The following is a 16,787-nucleotide window of genomic DNA, read 5'->3' on the forward strand; positions in this document are numbered from 1 at the left end:
TGGATCTGGGTCTAAATCCATCACATCACAAATTTAAAAAACATAGAATGATAATATATTTAATTTAGCAATAAAATGTTGAATCATGAGTATTGAAGTCTGAAGAGCAGAAGTCGAACAATCACACAAAACTCAGCACTGCAGAAATCAAAAGGGTTGATTGCTTGAAGAATGCAATAATGGGGATCTGATTGAATTGACAATGGCAGACGTATAAGAGGAAAGGTTACACTGAAGTAGGGCTCTCAATGGGTTGGATCCAGTTGGATCCCAAGTCTGAAAATCTGTAGCCACAAATCTGACTCGGATCCAAAAGATGATACCCATATACGATCCACTTATAAATTGCCAAATCCATTTCCGATCCAAAAATCTATATAGTCATTGAATTTGGGTTGGATCTGGGTCTAAATCCATCACATCACAAATTTAAAAAACATATAAGATAATATATTTAATTTAGCAATAAAATGTTGAATCATGAGTATTGAAGTCTGAAGAGCAGAAGTCGAACAATCACACAAAACTCAGCACTGCAGAAATCAAAAGGGTTGATTGCTTGAAGAATGCAATAATGGGGATCTGATTGAATCTCACTAATAGATCAAGATCCAACCCAAATATGATTCGGATTTATTTTTGTGAACATGAATCCGGTCCATTTAATTAATAGAACCAATTTTCAGATCCAAACTCTACATTATGTGTTTGGAGCAAATCAGATCTCGGATCTGCCCTGCTCCATTGAGAGCCCTACACCGAAGGAGGATCGGTTGTTATAGATACAAGGACGTGAGGGTGTATGGTGTAAGATACAGCATGTGGATAAACAGATACATCACAGTGGGCCCCCACACAGATCCGGTCATATGGCTTACTGGTGTGTGGATAAACAGATACATAACAGTGGCCCCCACACAGATCCACTCTTACGGCTTATTGTCCGCGCGGGGTCAGATGCATTCCACTTCCCATCTCACCACAAGCGACATTCCACTTCCCATCTCACCACAAGCGGAAAGATCGCTTTCGATGGGGCGCTGAGAGTGAAAAGGGTGGAATATTTCACAGTGAACCCAAACACGTTAAATGGTCAAACAAACGTGGCCTCAGGGAAAAGAAGGCATGCCTCGTTACCTGAACTTCCCGTTCTCTTCTTCAATCAAAATCCAATGTGGGTGGATATTATAACTTGTGCAAGTGGGCATTGGACTCCAACCCAGTAAACAGGTCCAGGTCTCAGACCTACCCGTCTAGACCCAAGCCTAGTACATCCAGAATCGACCATTAAAATTATGTTAGTTGATATAGAAATAAATAGTATTCCGAACAGAAATTTGAAATCATACCCGCATGCTTACCAGCACAGGCCCAACCATATAAATAGGAAGGTCCCAGTGCAAATATGAAATCCAAGCGCAACTCATCCATTGATCCACACTGCTTTTTTAATACAAAATTACAGCATCGTCATGGTGATACAAAATTACAGATGAGAAAACATCAACAACCTTTTCTCATACAAGGGTTTTTTTAATTATTTAAAGGTATTGATGATAGTCTTATCCTGTACGAGATCTAGATCTTGGGAGGAAAGAATAGTTGTCACGGCCACCATAGTGATGCAGCAACACAGAGGAGGCAGCGTGTGTAAACAGACATTTCATTAGATAATTAAGTTCACATACTAATAGTTAAAAACAAGAATTCAAAGTCACCTCCATAATATAAAACTGTAAAAATGTAGTAGACATCAATTTCTTTAGCTACAGAAGAGAAGAATTACGTCCATGGATGCGCACAAAGCCATATATATAGATAGATAGATATATAAGCTTCTCTTTCTCCACAACGGGGAGGCTCCCCAGCCCCAAGAAGAGGCTTTTATTCAGCCCACAACCCTCCTGGAATAACTCCTAGCTGCTGCCGGTATCTCATGACTAGTAGACCGAACAAGGAATTCAGAGTGGCCATGCCACCCTCCAGCTTTCATTTGAGTTGGTGGTGGTGGCCTCACTGGCTGTCTTCCAGAGCTAACCGTCATTTGCGCCAGCTTCTCGGCTGCATCAGCAACTCCATACGTACTTCTGCTTGAATAAACAGACCCTGCACATCCAATAGGTAAACAACATTGTTACACCGTTGTTAACATTTGCATGCGTAAGCACAGAATAATAATGCCATATTTTAGCATCACTTATGACTCATACTGAGACACAACAAAATAACTCAAATTGCTTTTAACCCCACAAGGGTCATAAGCTACATGTAAAAAACCAAAATAAATAGGTTTCCACTCAACGAAGGCAGAGCTGTCAGACAACTGAGGTCTGAGGTACCTCTCTGCATAGGGGTACTTTTAACTAGAGAGAGAGAGTGTTAATATTCAAACGAGTGCATAAAACAGCCACTTCTCAAAGCCCAACCTGTGCAATTATATATATAACCATATGATAATAAGAGATGAGGATCCCTGTGAGATGATTCCATTCTCACCTGGGTGGTTTCTTGCAGGTGGTCGATATCTTGGTTGTTGGGTGGTGCCGCTCTGTGCTGATTTCTGATTTTTAGTTTCCTCCTGTATTTGAAACAGAAAATAAATATTAGTGTTAAAAAGACAAACTAAACCTAGCATTTGGTGCCAAAGATGTAAAATTCAGGCTGAAACAGAAACTATCTCCACCACCTACCTGGTAATCCATTTCCAGCTTTCTTTGCACCCCTGTAAACAGAATGGTAACAGTATATCAGAATTTTGAAAAAATAATTTGTTTCATCTAAAAGACTCTTAGAAATAAAGGATTAAAAATTCCCCTATACAAACTGAGAGCATAAGCTCTTGATTAATGAATCTCTGAAATGATAAAACATATGAAAACATCTATAGACATGTCAAATCAAGGTCATTTTTAATTAACAAACAAATTAAAAGACCATCGTCCATGTTAGAAGGTTTCTAAATTGAAATTACCTGAACTTAAAGAAGCATGAATCTTTGCAGAAGAGAAGTTGCTTGCAGGTTTTGCATTAGATAAAGTAGAGGGATATCTTCTAGTACTCTTCTGCTCCAAAGTTCCCGTCATTCCAGCTGAGAATTAAACAAAATAACATCAGGCATCTGCAAAAGGCCGTGGCACAAAACTACAAGGAAGAAACGACAGTTTTTGGTACTCTTGAAAGAAATGATAATATTCAAACAAACCAGGTGGAGGAGTTCTAGGGGTTGCTGCTCTCATTCGAAGTGATGGTGGAATGTAAAAGCAGGGCTGCCATATCAAACAGAGTTCATATAAATGCAAAATCAAACAACCAGGAAGCATGCCTGTACTTGTGTGATTCACAGCAACATGAATTCTCACATTGACAGTAACAACAACGAAAAAACAATGCACCTGGAAAAAAGGGTGCTGAAGAGCCTCTGCTGCAGTTGGTCTCCTGCTGGGATCCCATGAACAAAGTGACTGCAAATATTCCACGGATCATATGCAGGAATAAGCATGATTTATGTAAAATACTTCGACCAATTACAATGAACAATATGCAAACAGTTGTGCTCATACTAATATCATCATCACCTAAGCCACAGGTCAGCAAGGATTCATGTTGAAAGTTATGGCAATAGTTCGACATGAGCTGCCAACCTGACGCAAACCTCCTTTATCCGGGCTTGGGAATGGCAATGAGAGCACAAAACTTCCACAGGCGCAATGTAAAAGACTATTACATAGGTTGAATACAATCAAGCACTATCTAATAGTCTATTACATAGGTTCGTCACAATCAACAAGTTGATTATAATCCAGCCAATATTCCAATTTAAGGATAAGGAGATTGGTTATAGAGAAGTTTCCATATGGCAATAAACTGAAATGGAAACTGCAGGGGTGCAAAGATCGCTAAATTGTACATACCGAGATAAGGTTGATAGCATCCCCACTGGCCGATGGCATCAGCAGCGAAAGATGGACACTCGCAAACTGCAACATCAAGTTATCATATCAGCTTCAAATGTTGGTGAGATCAGTGTGTTAAATAGCTACGCTACATAGCATGTAGGTTACAATACGTAGCGTGTAGCATAGCCTTAATGCTGAGTAGCTCATGAAAATAGCCTCAATGCGTATAGCATGTAGCCTCCACTACATTATAATTTGCATACGCTACACGCTATGTAGCTCACATGATGTTTTCAATGATTTGTTACATTTTTCCATTTTCAATAAAAATTAGTTATCCTTTTTAATGCTTTCAGTAAAATAATATAAATAACAATATTAAATCAGTTTCGTTGCTCTTTCTTTACCTTTATACTTGATCATTTCCCTTTCCTATTACTTTAGGTTGGCATTTTATTGCACAAAATATCATGAAATTTTGTTAAATTTCATTATTAATCAGTCTAATCTGGTATAGAATATCATGATATTGGTGCAACCAAGCACCTTGATTAAAAATTCCAGAAGTTATGTAGCCTGCGCCTCACTCTTCAAAGGGGTGAACGCTATGCTACATTCTATTCACTATTTAAAAACACTGGGTGAGATTTATTCAATCAAACTCGCTGTCATGAAGAAGTACAAGAGCGAAAGTAAGAAACTCAGGCTAACCTGGGGGAATTGGTATTTGATCGCATTTGCAAGTTGCAGCCCTTCAGCCCAAGTATTCTGGTTCGGACTACCTATCACACCACATATCTTGTATATTTCATCTGCTTCGCTGCATCCCAGAAGGGCAACATCAACCACATAAGTTACTACCAACGCCGAAAAAAGAAGATAAAAAAAGTGGAATTCTGATTGAGGACCCAGGTGGGCTGTTGGAAATGATTATGTGAGCACACTGGATTGCCCATGGCCCCAAATCACCATGATTGTTTGGTTAAAGGCATGAAAAAAGAACAATAAGACCACTTTTACTCTTACAGTCCACTTTGCATGCCCTTAATTGGGTGTCTTTGCTTATTAGATCATTGGGATGTTGGGGCCATCAGCAACATGGTGGAATGAACCGTCCAACTGCTGTTAGTGACCGCAACTCACCCCCCATAAATGAATTTGCACCAGAATAAAGTACAAAGAATTCATATTGAACCTTTTGCCTAGTTGTTCAACTGAAAGATCATTTATTTCGCTAAGTTCCCTGTGAAATTCAACATCTGCTTACTGTTTCACCAGGTCACCTTTATTATTGAGGATCCCATGATCACTATTAAGCAGTGTTCGAAGTATCAATATTGCTACAAGTTTCGCTGGCCAGGGATACGGAAAAAATATCGATATCACCAATAACCGGAAATGCGGGGAAACATGGGAAAAGCGGTGGAATTTTCAGCGAAACTTAAAATGTACATACTTGCATATTTAGAAATAAAAAAATTGCAAAGGGGGCCTTAAAAGCATGTGTTGTTGTAAGAAATCAGTCCAACCATCCCATCCGGCCTATTTAACCATCCAACCTTCCATTCAAACATCCATCGATATTGCAAAACATCAACAAAATGTGATATTTCACCAAAAAATCATCAACAATTGGAAAGGAAACGAAAGATTGCGGTCTCAATATCATGCATGTTGCGATATCAATAATATCGAGATATTATCAATATTATCAATGACAAATTGAACGCTACATACAACCATGTGCCCATGGAAAAAAAATTCTAATAAACAAATCTTTGATGATATCAATACATTTGCGTTATTATTGAAATATTGTCGATACACTTAAGCATTACTTAGAATTTACATAGTCAAAAATATTAGCGAAACATTGGCGATATTGATGCATTGGCAATACAAGCGACACTTAGAATTTACATAGTTGAAAATATTAGCGATTACATTAGCGATGTTGATACGTTGGCGATACTTAGCGATACATTGCTAATACATGGAATTTCTGATACCACCAGCGTTATCAGTATCGCTGAGCTGGAGATAAAGATAATATCGGAGATAATTCGAACACTGCTATTAAGGATCTCACAAGATCAATTGCAAGACAAACAAACCTCTATTATTAACCATAGATATCTACCAAAACGTAAGAAATTAATGGTGCTATCACCACCAAAAAAAAAAAAAAACACAAAATATGTACCTTGAACCAGGAAAGAGAGGACGGAGAGTAAACAACTCAGCCATGATTGCTCCCATTGCCCACATATCTAGTCATAGAATAGAAATAATAGAAGTTGTCAATAGATAGATGAAGTAATTTTACGAGCTTGTACTTCCAAATTCCGTACAAATATTTACTCACCAACAGCAGAATCATATACGGGTGACTGAAGCAAAACTTCAGGTGCTCGGTACCTACACACACATATATATGTGGCATTATGATGCTCATGAATGATAAAAGAGAGATGAGAAGCAAGATGACAAAAAGAAACCTGAACTCACCAGCGTGTTGAAACATATTCAGTATATGGAGGCTGAGAGCAGACTTCACGAGCAAGACCAAAATCAGCAATTTTGATGATGTCTTTTGTAACCAAAAGATTCTCTGCATCGAGATGTAAGCATATGCACACTGCTTAAGTTCATAATAAAAAGAAATAATAACCCAAGATTCCATGATGAATTTATCCACATTGACTTTGCAAACAGAATCGGGTGAGGGAGCAGGTAAGCATCTGTTTCACAATGTTTGCATAAGCTGGTAGGAAGCAGAAGCAGGAACGCGTTCACCTAGTTAAAAGGATTGCGCAACTAATTATCGACTTAGCGGAGACAGCCAATAAGTGGTGGTATGTTCTTGCTCCACATTTGGAAACAATATGCCCATCAGATGTGACAAAGGTTCCACAAATATAACAACACTGGACTCCGAGAGAACAGCTTAAACAAGTTAGCAACCATAACACCGACTTGCAAATAAAGAGGTGAAACTGAACATGGATATGCATGTCAGGGCAACTGGAGTAATAAGTGACAACTAACCATGAGAATGAAAATATAAAAGAGATGGCTAATCACTGCCAAAATGTTCAATATCAATATTTTGGGAGTTCTGGCCCACAGAAATGATTTTGGCATGCAGGCGTATATCCCAGTTGTGAGAAACTCATATGACATCCTCTGATAAGAGGGCATAAAAACAATCAGCCACATACTTGGCTACGGCCTACATTGCATGTGTATGACTCTAAAAACTGAAGAGTTAAGCCACAAGTGCACTATAGTTCCCTCTCAATGCCAGTACTAATTCAAATTTAAGTAAATTTAAGGTAATGCGATTACAGGGAGGCATCCAACCATCATGCCAGTCATTCATTGGTTCTAAATATGACATACAGCATGCAGTAAATCAGGACTATGCGCGTATCTATGCCAAACTTTCGCAAACTGCAACAGGCTTTCATAACATCAGCATCCATAAAGCTAGGTCTCGGATGCCATGTGGAAATCATTTCCTCCCAAATGGAAGCACATGATAAGGAGGTGTCCTAAGTCATCTTGGTACTGTCGCGCCGTAAAAAACACAACCAACCCAGATTTGGCCCACAGTTTTGGCCACCTGAGGATCATCTGAGCCAGCTTTTTGGGGAAAGGTCTTGGGACAGCATGGCCTACCTAATAACAACTTCGATAATCAGCAAATGTGCAACAACCCAGCATGCTGTCAGAACCAAGAAATAGTGCCTGAAACAACAGGAGAAATCCAACATTTCCACGGGACAACCTTGGGTCGTGCCATATTTATAGCTTATGAAAGGTCTTTTCCCATGCATGGAAATGCATAAAATGAATTGGGTCATTTTTTGCTTGACATTCAATCTGACCCTTACAGTTTTCATTTAACCTAGTGTTATTTATTGATTTCAATGCGATGAAACAGAATTACCAGCAAATCCCAGATTCATATCAACCAGAAAAGAAATACCAAAAGGAAATGCAAATTTGTAACCTGGCTTAAGATCACGATGGAAATATCCACGCTGGTGCATGTAAGCAAGAGCTTGAAATACTTGGAAGCACCAATTCCTGACTTCAATCTCTGAAAAAAGTTTTCCCCTATCTTTCATGAGCTGATAAAGGTTGCACTCCTGAAACAAATACAAAGAAAAGGCTCAAAATTAAATATCACATAATGAATTAAGGATAGCAATATAGTGATCTCTTCAGAAAAACACACCATATACTCAAAAACGAAGTACAAGACATCATTTTCTCTGATAACCTCCTTCAGCTTCACAATGTTGGGATGGTTCATCTTCCGTAAGGACTGCCAAAACAGTGAAGGCCATCATCACCTGACAAACATGAACGAATAATCTCAACAACTGGGGCAGAAAAGACCATCAATATTTACCTTTACTTCTCTAAGATTCATGCACTCCTCCCAAGAATAGTACTTTCTCTTCATTCTTTTAATAGCAACCTGCCCAACAAAACCAAAATTACACAAAATAGATATACATTTGTTTAACTCAAGACAGACGCTTAACATGCATTTTAAGCTCAGTCAAAAAGAATCTTACAACTTCACCAGTCTGCTTATTAATTGCGCGCCAGACGCTCCCAAAGGTCCCATCACCAACTTCCTTAATTACTTTGTACCTGTAATGTACAGACAATTCTCTTAGACTATACGAAAGTGTTGATCTAATAACTTATCAAGTGTGACCGTACAAAACCAACTCACCGATCCATTTTGCTTGAGAAATACCAGTGTGCCTCTTAAAGCGTGTGGCTCTTTCTTATTCAAGAAAAAATGCACAACGTAAGGATGACGTATCTGATCTGACCTACGATGTATTGCTTCAAAAGACAAACTTTTTCAATATGCTAGAGAATATAGATAAGCTTTCCAGCCAAATCCACCATTAATTTTGACTCATGATTTGCATTGATGCGAATTTCTTATCCTGCTGATGGATGGGCTTCGAAGCCTTATTTACTACTAACTCTTGAATCACATCTCCGAGGCTGTGATCTGATTTAAATGATATCAGCGCTGTCAGAATGCAATGCATCTTGCCTCCAATCCTGGAACCGCCAAAACAGAAAGTATTTCCAGCCTGAAAAGATGCCTTCGCTCACTAGTCAATAAAACCCAGTGATCAAGGTCTTGTCACACAAGGTCTTCATGGATCTTATATAGAACTTCTTTCGAGTTTAGGTTCTCTGACAATTCATCATGCTAACCTCGTATCGTCAGGAACAATGAATGGAATCAGACAACTGCTGCTAAGTCTGCATGGCAGAAATACAAGGGGTACATCTACTACTAAATGAAAAAGGACCCCGTCAACTTGCAGACTTCAACCCTGGAAAATTTTAGAAAGCAAAACAAAGTTGGTATTACAGAAGAAGTCAATAACAAATCTCATACTTGGAGAACATAGAAATTCAAGCAGTCCCTGACATAGAATGTTACCCTAATGTTTCCAAAATGTCAAGCACTCTTGACCTCACGCTGACTCCATGTGAAAGTTGTGTTGGTGACGCACTGGAAGGATAGAGCGTCAGAGCAGATTAACAACAACAACAAATTACTGCTGAAAAAAAAAATGTCGATAAAGATCATACTTGAAGTGCTGTAGAGATCCAACACCAGTTTCAGAATAAAGTTGCATTAGGTCTTGCGTGATGATCATGTAAGAGCAATTGGCAGCTAAGTGCAGTTGACAAAGGAAATGAGAAGGAATTTTCCGAGAATGAGGAACCGCCAGTCAAGAGCCTCCTGGAATGACAAGACCCGGTACTGGTAGCAATTTGACCAAAGGTGCACTTGCTCCATATCTTGACTAACCTTTTTAAGCCCTCGAGAACACAACAGGGCACAATCTGCCAAAAATAACAAAACATGCTGTCACATGGATGATTCAAGATAAAACCAGGTTTACAAAAAATAGATAAGGCCCCAGATCGTCCAGTTAGAAACATGGACAATGAAATTTCTTATCATATAACACAAGTGCATGCACGTACAACAGTTTAAATCGAGATCAAATATAGCATAAGTATTTCTTATACTGCAGCTCCTATCCCCAAGCATGCTCCAAACAAACCCAAGTACATTTGATAAAATTGGCAGGAGACCTTTAGATATAAGGCAAAAAAAGTAACAACAACTGAAGCAGACAAACAATATATATATATATATATATATATATAAGAAGACCTAATAAAGTATACTATATCAGATGACACAGAACCAATGAATGCATTACACTGCTAATTTAAATTCAGCCTTGTTCAACTATAGGTCACATCTCTTGAAATCCAAGTGTATGCATGATGCATATGTGAGATTTAGTAAAAATTACAGGAGTTAAATGCCAAAAATCCAAAATCGAAAAAGAAAAACAATCTCAAAAGCCTTGCAAAACACACGGAGAACTCATCCATCAAAAAGAAGAGGAATTGGATAAAAGCCCAAGGATGCAAATCCTATGGTCAGAGTACCCTACAGCACCAAACTTAACATTCAAAGACATGGTTGTCAACAAGAAGAACAAAGAACTCTTCAAAAGCCTTCAAACCAAAACTGTAAAATTAGGAAATGACAATAGAACCCTCAGTATTTTCCATCCACATAAGGTTTATAGGTGAAGCCATGAATTCCTGACATCAATCGCCTGAGATAGGCCTCGTAGGCTCAAAGACACTAGTACATCCTAATTTCGGCGAGTAGTGATTCGGCACCTATAGGGGCATGAATTTTCCGTGCCTCCACATCTGCAGACATCAACTCACTTCCGTGGGTGATCACCGTTGGATGCGGAGCCTAGTTTGGCCAATAAATGGTTTAAACGGATCCATCCAATGCTCCTCTTTCCACCCACAAATTCACACAACGGTGCTGGATGTGGGAGGCACTGAACCAGTTCTCAATTTCAGCATCATTGAGGAATCATCAATCGAGAGTATGAATACATTGAAGGAACCCAACCCTAACCATCAACAACTTAGCAACAAATAAGAACCTTATGTGAATGGGAGCACGAATCCTAAGAATCAAAACCCTAAAAATGCAGACACAAGACTACAAACATCAACAGATAAATCAAATCTCCAGAAAACAAACCCTAGATTTACAAAGCCTTATAACCAAACCAAACCCTAGAGCTTCGATGAATCATGACATCACAATTCCCTAACATGATAACACAGGGCCCGAATCAATCAACCACGAATCCCATTAATCGAAGCCACATAAACCAAACCTACGTTCATCAGATCCCAACAGTAAGAGAAATCAGGCTCCACAGAGAAATCGTCCATCGAATCAAGAAAAAGTACAAAAAAAAAAAAAAAACCCTAGAATCTCAATTCTGACCACGAAAATCTACAACAACACAAATCCTTCAAACAACAAACCCCTAGAACATCACGATCACAAAAATCACAAAAAGTCATGAAATCCGTGCAATCAAAACCCTAGAAACTAAAATTAATAATAATCAATAAAAACACGAATTCTAGGGTTTTCATGAAACAAAGGAGAAACCTGATCTGAATTTTGAATTAAGGAGATCGAAACAGAAATCGAATAAAATCACCTCTACGCCTTTCGGCATAACCTCTCTCGCCTCGAGCGAGCTCTCTTCTCCTCCTCCAGAAGGTAACTCCCCGCAAAACGCCTTGAATGAGAAAAGGAAGAATTAAAGGGATCGTTCCATCAGGAAATCCGGGATATTTATAGAGCGGGAGAGATCTGGTAGTCCGCAAGAACTATAGTCCTCGGCCATCTTATCTAACCGCAGAGAGCCACGTCTCGACACGTGTCATAACAAAATAGAAAATCCATGCCGTTAAAACGTCAGATTCTATTTAGAATATATCACTCCTCTTCAGGTTTGAGAGATTGTGCGATGCTGTTCGTTCGAAAAATGAACCTTTTACAGTCAACGATCATCGTCAATTTCATGCCTCTGATTGCATGGTTAACATTTTATAATGTGTCAAATATTTCATTTATGGATCATCTCTGGTTGAGCCCACCTGATGAATGGTTCAGATCATGATAGCCTTTTCAGTATGTTTATATTTGATGGATCAGAGAATATTTTGCATTGGTGCACGTCGCACCAAGTAGATGACACCTGTATTTAATTCCGTTGGATTTATTAGCAGTATAAGGAATAGCAACTGTGCTAGCTCGCATGAGATCGATACGGATCATTACGTGTCAAAATACCAAATGTGTAAGAGATCCTATCCATTAAAAAGTATAAAAAAGCATACATAACTACATGGATTAAAATTAACATAGAATTTCGATCAAATTTTTATCTTATATTGAAAATGAAAGCTCATAAAGACAGATCCAACCATTTATTTTCAACACTTTGAAATGAATATATCTAGGAATTTAAATGCATCCATCTCTTCCAAAATTCCACGTCCAATTAACGGTCCAAACATGCTATATCAATTTCGTATATGCATGTATTCCGCGAAGTATTTCCTATTTATCTCATGCAACCGACTACACTAGGTATCTATCAAGAAGAGAAGGAGCTGGGTAGACGCGCCATGGGAATGATGCTATCACGGTAGCACCACGCTTCCCAACTAAAAGTCGGTTGGTAGGTCAAGATAGTAGAGGGAATTATGGGACACGTGTGAGAGACAAGCATCATTCCTACCATACATTAATTTGGAACATTAATATCAAGCCACACTTCACGTTGAAAATTAGCTTGTTGATGAACTACTGGTTGGCATGACGGAATAGATCAATCTGTTATAAGGCACCTTTCCAGTCATCCTGATGAATGGACTTGATTTCTCACACGTGTCAAATTTTCAAAATTTGTCTCCTCGTGCGAATCACGTGAGCATTTCTAAGTACTCACATGCCCTTCTAAGTACTCACACGCCCACGTGCCTCTAGACGGCTTTATGGCTTTTCGATCTTCTCGAGTTGTCTTTGCGTATATTTTCCAACGTTGAAGGCCAAGATGTAAATATTATCATGTGATGGGAAACGTCCAAATTACAGACTCCATGATAGTGAGGCATATTGGATAATGTTTATCACAATTCATCCATAATGACGAAAGAGAACCCCTTAAAAAAGATCAACGGTTGACATTTAACTTTACAAATCAGTAGGGTCATCTGCTTGATGAGACCGTTGGGTGGTCGCCCAGCTGTAGCGTGACGTATGATATGGACGGCTCGTCACCCAACCATCTCTACATGTGGGCCCCAACGTTGATGTGTTCCTGTGGGACTCCGTCCAAACATGGAAACCGAATTTTGTTTGGATTCTAGATACTTTTCGTGGATGAAAATCCTCCTCGTGGGAACTGAGAAGGTGAGAAGGATTGGAAAATGCCTCTCCTCCTTTGAATATAGCTGTTTGGCTTATTGCGTTTGTACCAATTCAACTTGGACATGGTTTTCTGTGGGTGGAACGTTGCAACCAAGACTTCAATGCCGTTGGATGTGGAATATAACATCCTGGAGATTATTGGAAATTTGAATCTACCAGCCATGGGAAATTGTAGATTTAAGAATAATAGTTTTCTTGATCAGATGACAAAGTAAAGAGTTTCCAGAATAGACAAACCACATTTTATAGGTGATCTTCTGCCTCAAGCTTGTAGGGTTCCTATGTGGTAAAAAATTGGACCGTTCTTCATATGGGGCCCATCTTTGATTCCTTATCTCTCTTATTAATCGCTTTGACCACATGATCCTGACCATTCATTCAATGGCTGAAAATGGATTATCCACAATCTACCTACTAGAGGAGGTGTGATCATTGACATTAACCATTCATCATGTGAGGTTCACCTTTAATTGCCAATTCTTCTTAAAAATCAATTTGATGAGAAGATTTTAATTATCCAATCAAATGGTTGATTTGCGGGGCACAGCCATGGACAGGCTGTTTAGAACTTTTAGATGATATTGGCATCCGAACATTCAGATTTTTGGTTTATGACCCATCCGGAACTGGTTCCATTAGATGAACGGTCTAGATTACAGAAAAAAGGAGAAAGAAACGAGGAAATATAGGGCTTGATAATATGGACACATGCGTGGGTTCCTTCCTCTATTCACGTTGTTATTATTTATGTTTGGAAATACTCTCATTTGGAGGTATTCCTTCTAGATAACAGCTGGCCTCACATAAAAACATCTAGTACGATAAGGGAGGCTATCTGCAGGTAAGCACAGGTGCCATCCGGTGTGGCACACGTGTGTGACATGATCTGTTTGGCTGCGCGTGTGAGAAAAGAAAAAGTGGACATTTAAAAACGTCAACGGTCTAAATCCAACGAACATGCTGCACCCACTTCATGATTGGGCCACCCTTACTTTTGGGAGAAAAAAAAAAGAAGAAGCACGGCCAGTTGAAGAATGGTCTGGATTTCACACAGGCGCCTTGGGCACATTTGAATGCAGGAATGCCTGCATGTCGCCTGCACGGGTTAAAAGACTCGGTGACTCGGACCGACTCATTTAGTCCTGAGTAGAATCAGGACTCGCCCGAGTCAGTGCTGAATCAACCCAACTCATCCAATGGGGGTGATTCGTGGTGTCGAACCAGATCAGTGCTACAGAATCTGAGATGACTCATCCGTGTCTTAAACCATGTTCCTATCCCATAAGGGCCCGTTTGGCCGGGTGGATTGGAAGGGATTGAATGGTATTAGGGTGGATGGTATGGATTTCTAAGTAATGATTGTATTGTCAGTGGATTGTCTTGAGATCCATGGGATTGCTATATCCAATCTGTTTGGCACGCCCGGCCAATCCCGGGATTAAACCTTCCCATCCCTTCCAATCCCTCCAACCAAACACATCCCAAGCAAATTTGAAAGGGATTAGGGTGGATTGGATGGGATTTAAAGGTAATGATGGTGTTCTCAGTGGATTGTCTCAAGATCCATGGGATTGGGATCAGATCACCGACTCTATTTGGCACGCCCGGCCAATCCCGGGATTTAACTTCCAATCCCTTCCAATACCATCCCGTCCCTTCCAATCCGACCGGCCAAACGGGCCTTTGCCGGTCGGATTGGAAGGGACTGGATGGTATTGGAAGGGATTGGAAGTTAAATTCCAGGATTGGCCGGGCGTGCCAAATAGAGTCAGTGATCTGATCCCAATCCCATGGATCTTGAGACAATCCACTAACAACACCATCATTACCTTTAAATCCCATCCAATCCACCCTAATCCGTTCAAATTTGCCTAGGACGTGTTTGGTTCAAGGGATTGGAAGGGATGGGAAGGTTTGATCCCAGGATTGGCCGGGTGTGCCAAATAGACAGGATATAGCAATCCAGGGATATAGATGGATCTCAAGACAATCCACCCGGGTGGACTGGAAGGGATTGAATGGTATTAGGTTGGATGGCATGGATTTCTAGGTAATGATGGTATTGTCAGTGGATTGTCTTGAGATCCATGGGATTGTTATATTCCTGGATTGCTATATCTAGTCTGTTTGGCGCGCCCGGCCAAACCTAGGATTAAACATTTTCATCCCTTCCAATCCCTTAAACGAAACACGTCCCAGGCAAATTTGAAAGGATTAGGGTGGATTGGATGGGATTTAAAGGTAATGATGTTGTCAGTGGATTGTCCTAAGATCAATGGGATTGGGATCAGATCACCGACTCTGTTTGGCACGCCAAGACAATCCTGGGATTTGACTTCTAATCCCTTCCAATACCATCTAATCCCTTCCAATCCGACCGGCCAAACGGGCCCTAAGTGGATGCGGATTTCTTGCTAAAGCCTTTCATAGGAAGTTCTTACGCTGGGAACTTAGTTGAGGCCCACTGTGATGTTTTTGAGAAATCCACCCCGTCCATTCATTTTTTGAGATCATTTTAGGGCATGAAGCCAAAAATGAACCGGATCCAATACTCAAGTGGGCTGAAAACGTGAATGGGGTGAATTTCTTACAAACATCACAGTGGTCCCACATAGGTTTCCAGCGCACTAACTTCCTGCGGCTTTCACAGTAAATCCGCGTCCGATATAAGGCAGCCTCAGCCCCAGCCCAAGCCCAGTGATAAGACGAAGAATCGAGCTAAAGACGGCAATAATTGACGACCCCAGTTATCAGCGAACAAATGGTCAACTGGTAGAAGTCAGTTCAGGCATGATGTACTCGGCCCAGGATCAGACCAATGGGCCCTGGGCCTTGTGGCTGTAGATTAAGCTACAACACAAATTTGCAGGCATTTCTACCTTATAAATTCATGATTATTGTCAAAAGAAAATTAGAAGGATTTCTACTGCAAAAATCATCTGAGATTCTGATTTTTTACTCAAACGGGCTTTTGATTCATTGAAGTCTTATGATTTTATTTTCAGAGAGGTGACGTGATTAAAATGCTCTTGTTTTTATTTTGTTTTTTCTAAAGTCTGGTCGGGCATTGCGGGAGCCATGTGATGTCTATAAGACATCCAACCCATTCAATAGGGGCTCGCCACCCTGAAAATGAGACAACCGAAAATCAGGGTGATCTAATCATCAGATAGGCCACATGTAAATTTAGAGGTTTTTGGGTGACGTGCACTATTTCATTGGCATTTTTTTATGCTGCTACAAAGATCACGCAAGAACCATACCGTTCGTTCTCAAGACGTTAGGACTCTCAAATTCACTGACAAAATAAAAGGATGCACTATGGTAGGTCTTTCAATGGACCGGCCAAACCAACAGGCTTTTTGGGTGGCCTATCTCTTGCTTGGCTTTGGATTGTTTACCATGCCCTAGGGATGGGCTGGAAATAAATTTGTTGATGTAGAATTTTAGTCGTTCTTTTTATACCCAGGTACTTGGAAAATCAAATCAAAATG

The 16,787-nt window shown here is 39.9% G+C and overlaps 1 protein-coding gene across 2 annotated transcripts; it reads right to left on the reverse strand.

Moving 5' to 3' along the window:
- Positions 1-1,647: 1,647 nt before the first annotated feature.
- On the reverse strand, positions 1,648-11,672 carry LOC131233012 (cyclin-dependent kinase F-4). Of its 2 annotated transcripts, XM_058229567.1 has the most exons (19): positions 11,513-11,672; positions 9,537-9,794; positions 9,385-9,456; positions 8,650-9,274; positions 8,486-8,564; positions 8,317-8,385; positions 8,140-8,229; positions 7,912-8,050; positions 6,405-6,507; positions 6,262-6,314; positions 6,100-6,166; positions 4,608-4,716; positions 3,912-3,977; positions 3,393-3,461; positions 3,203-3,266; positions 2,972-3,088; positions 2,691-2,722; positions 2,497-2,578; positions 1,648-2,106 (listed from the first exon to the last, which is right to left on the reverse strand). In XM_058229567.1, exons 4-19 carry the CDS (start codon positions 8,655-8,657, stop codon positions 1,889-1,891), a joined length of 1,365 nt encoding a protein of 454 aa, XP_058085550.1. In that variant the 5' UTR covers positions 8,658-9,274; positions 9,385-9,456; positions 9,537-9,794; positions 11,513-11,672; the 3' UTR covers positions 1,648-1,888. The 2 variants fall into 2 exon arrangements, with proteins under 2 accessions (XP_058085550.1, XP_058085551.1); XM_058229568.1 differs by lacking the exon at positions 3,912-3,977.
- Between the last annotated feature and the right edge of the window lie 5,115 nt (positions 11,673-16,787).

This window comes from Magnolia sinica, chromosome 18 (assembly GCF_029962835.1).
Source record: "Magnolia sinica isolate HGM2019 chromosome 18, MsV1, whole genome shotgun sequence".
In the NCBI taxonomy this organism is placed as follows: domain Eukaryota; kingdom Viridiplantae; phylum Streptophyta; class Magnoliopsida; order Magnoliales; family Magnoliaceae; genus Magnolia; species Magnolia sinica.

Excerpts from the sequence above, each read along its gene's own strand:
- LOC131233012 (XM_058229567.1), bottom strand. Across the intron at positions 3,089-3,202 it reads CCCTAGAACTCCTCCACCTG|CTGGAATGACGGGAACTTTG; the intron begins GTTTGTTTGAAT and ends TTTAATTCTCAG. Across the intron at positions 2,579-2,690 it reads AGCTGGAAATGGATTACCAG|GAGGAAACTAAAAATCAGAA; the intron begins GTAGGTGGTGGA and ends TTTCAAATACAG.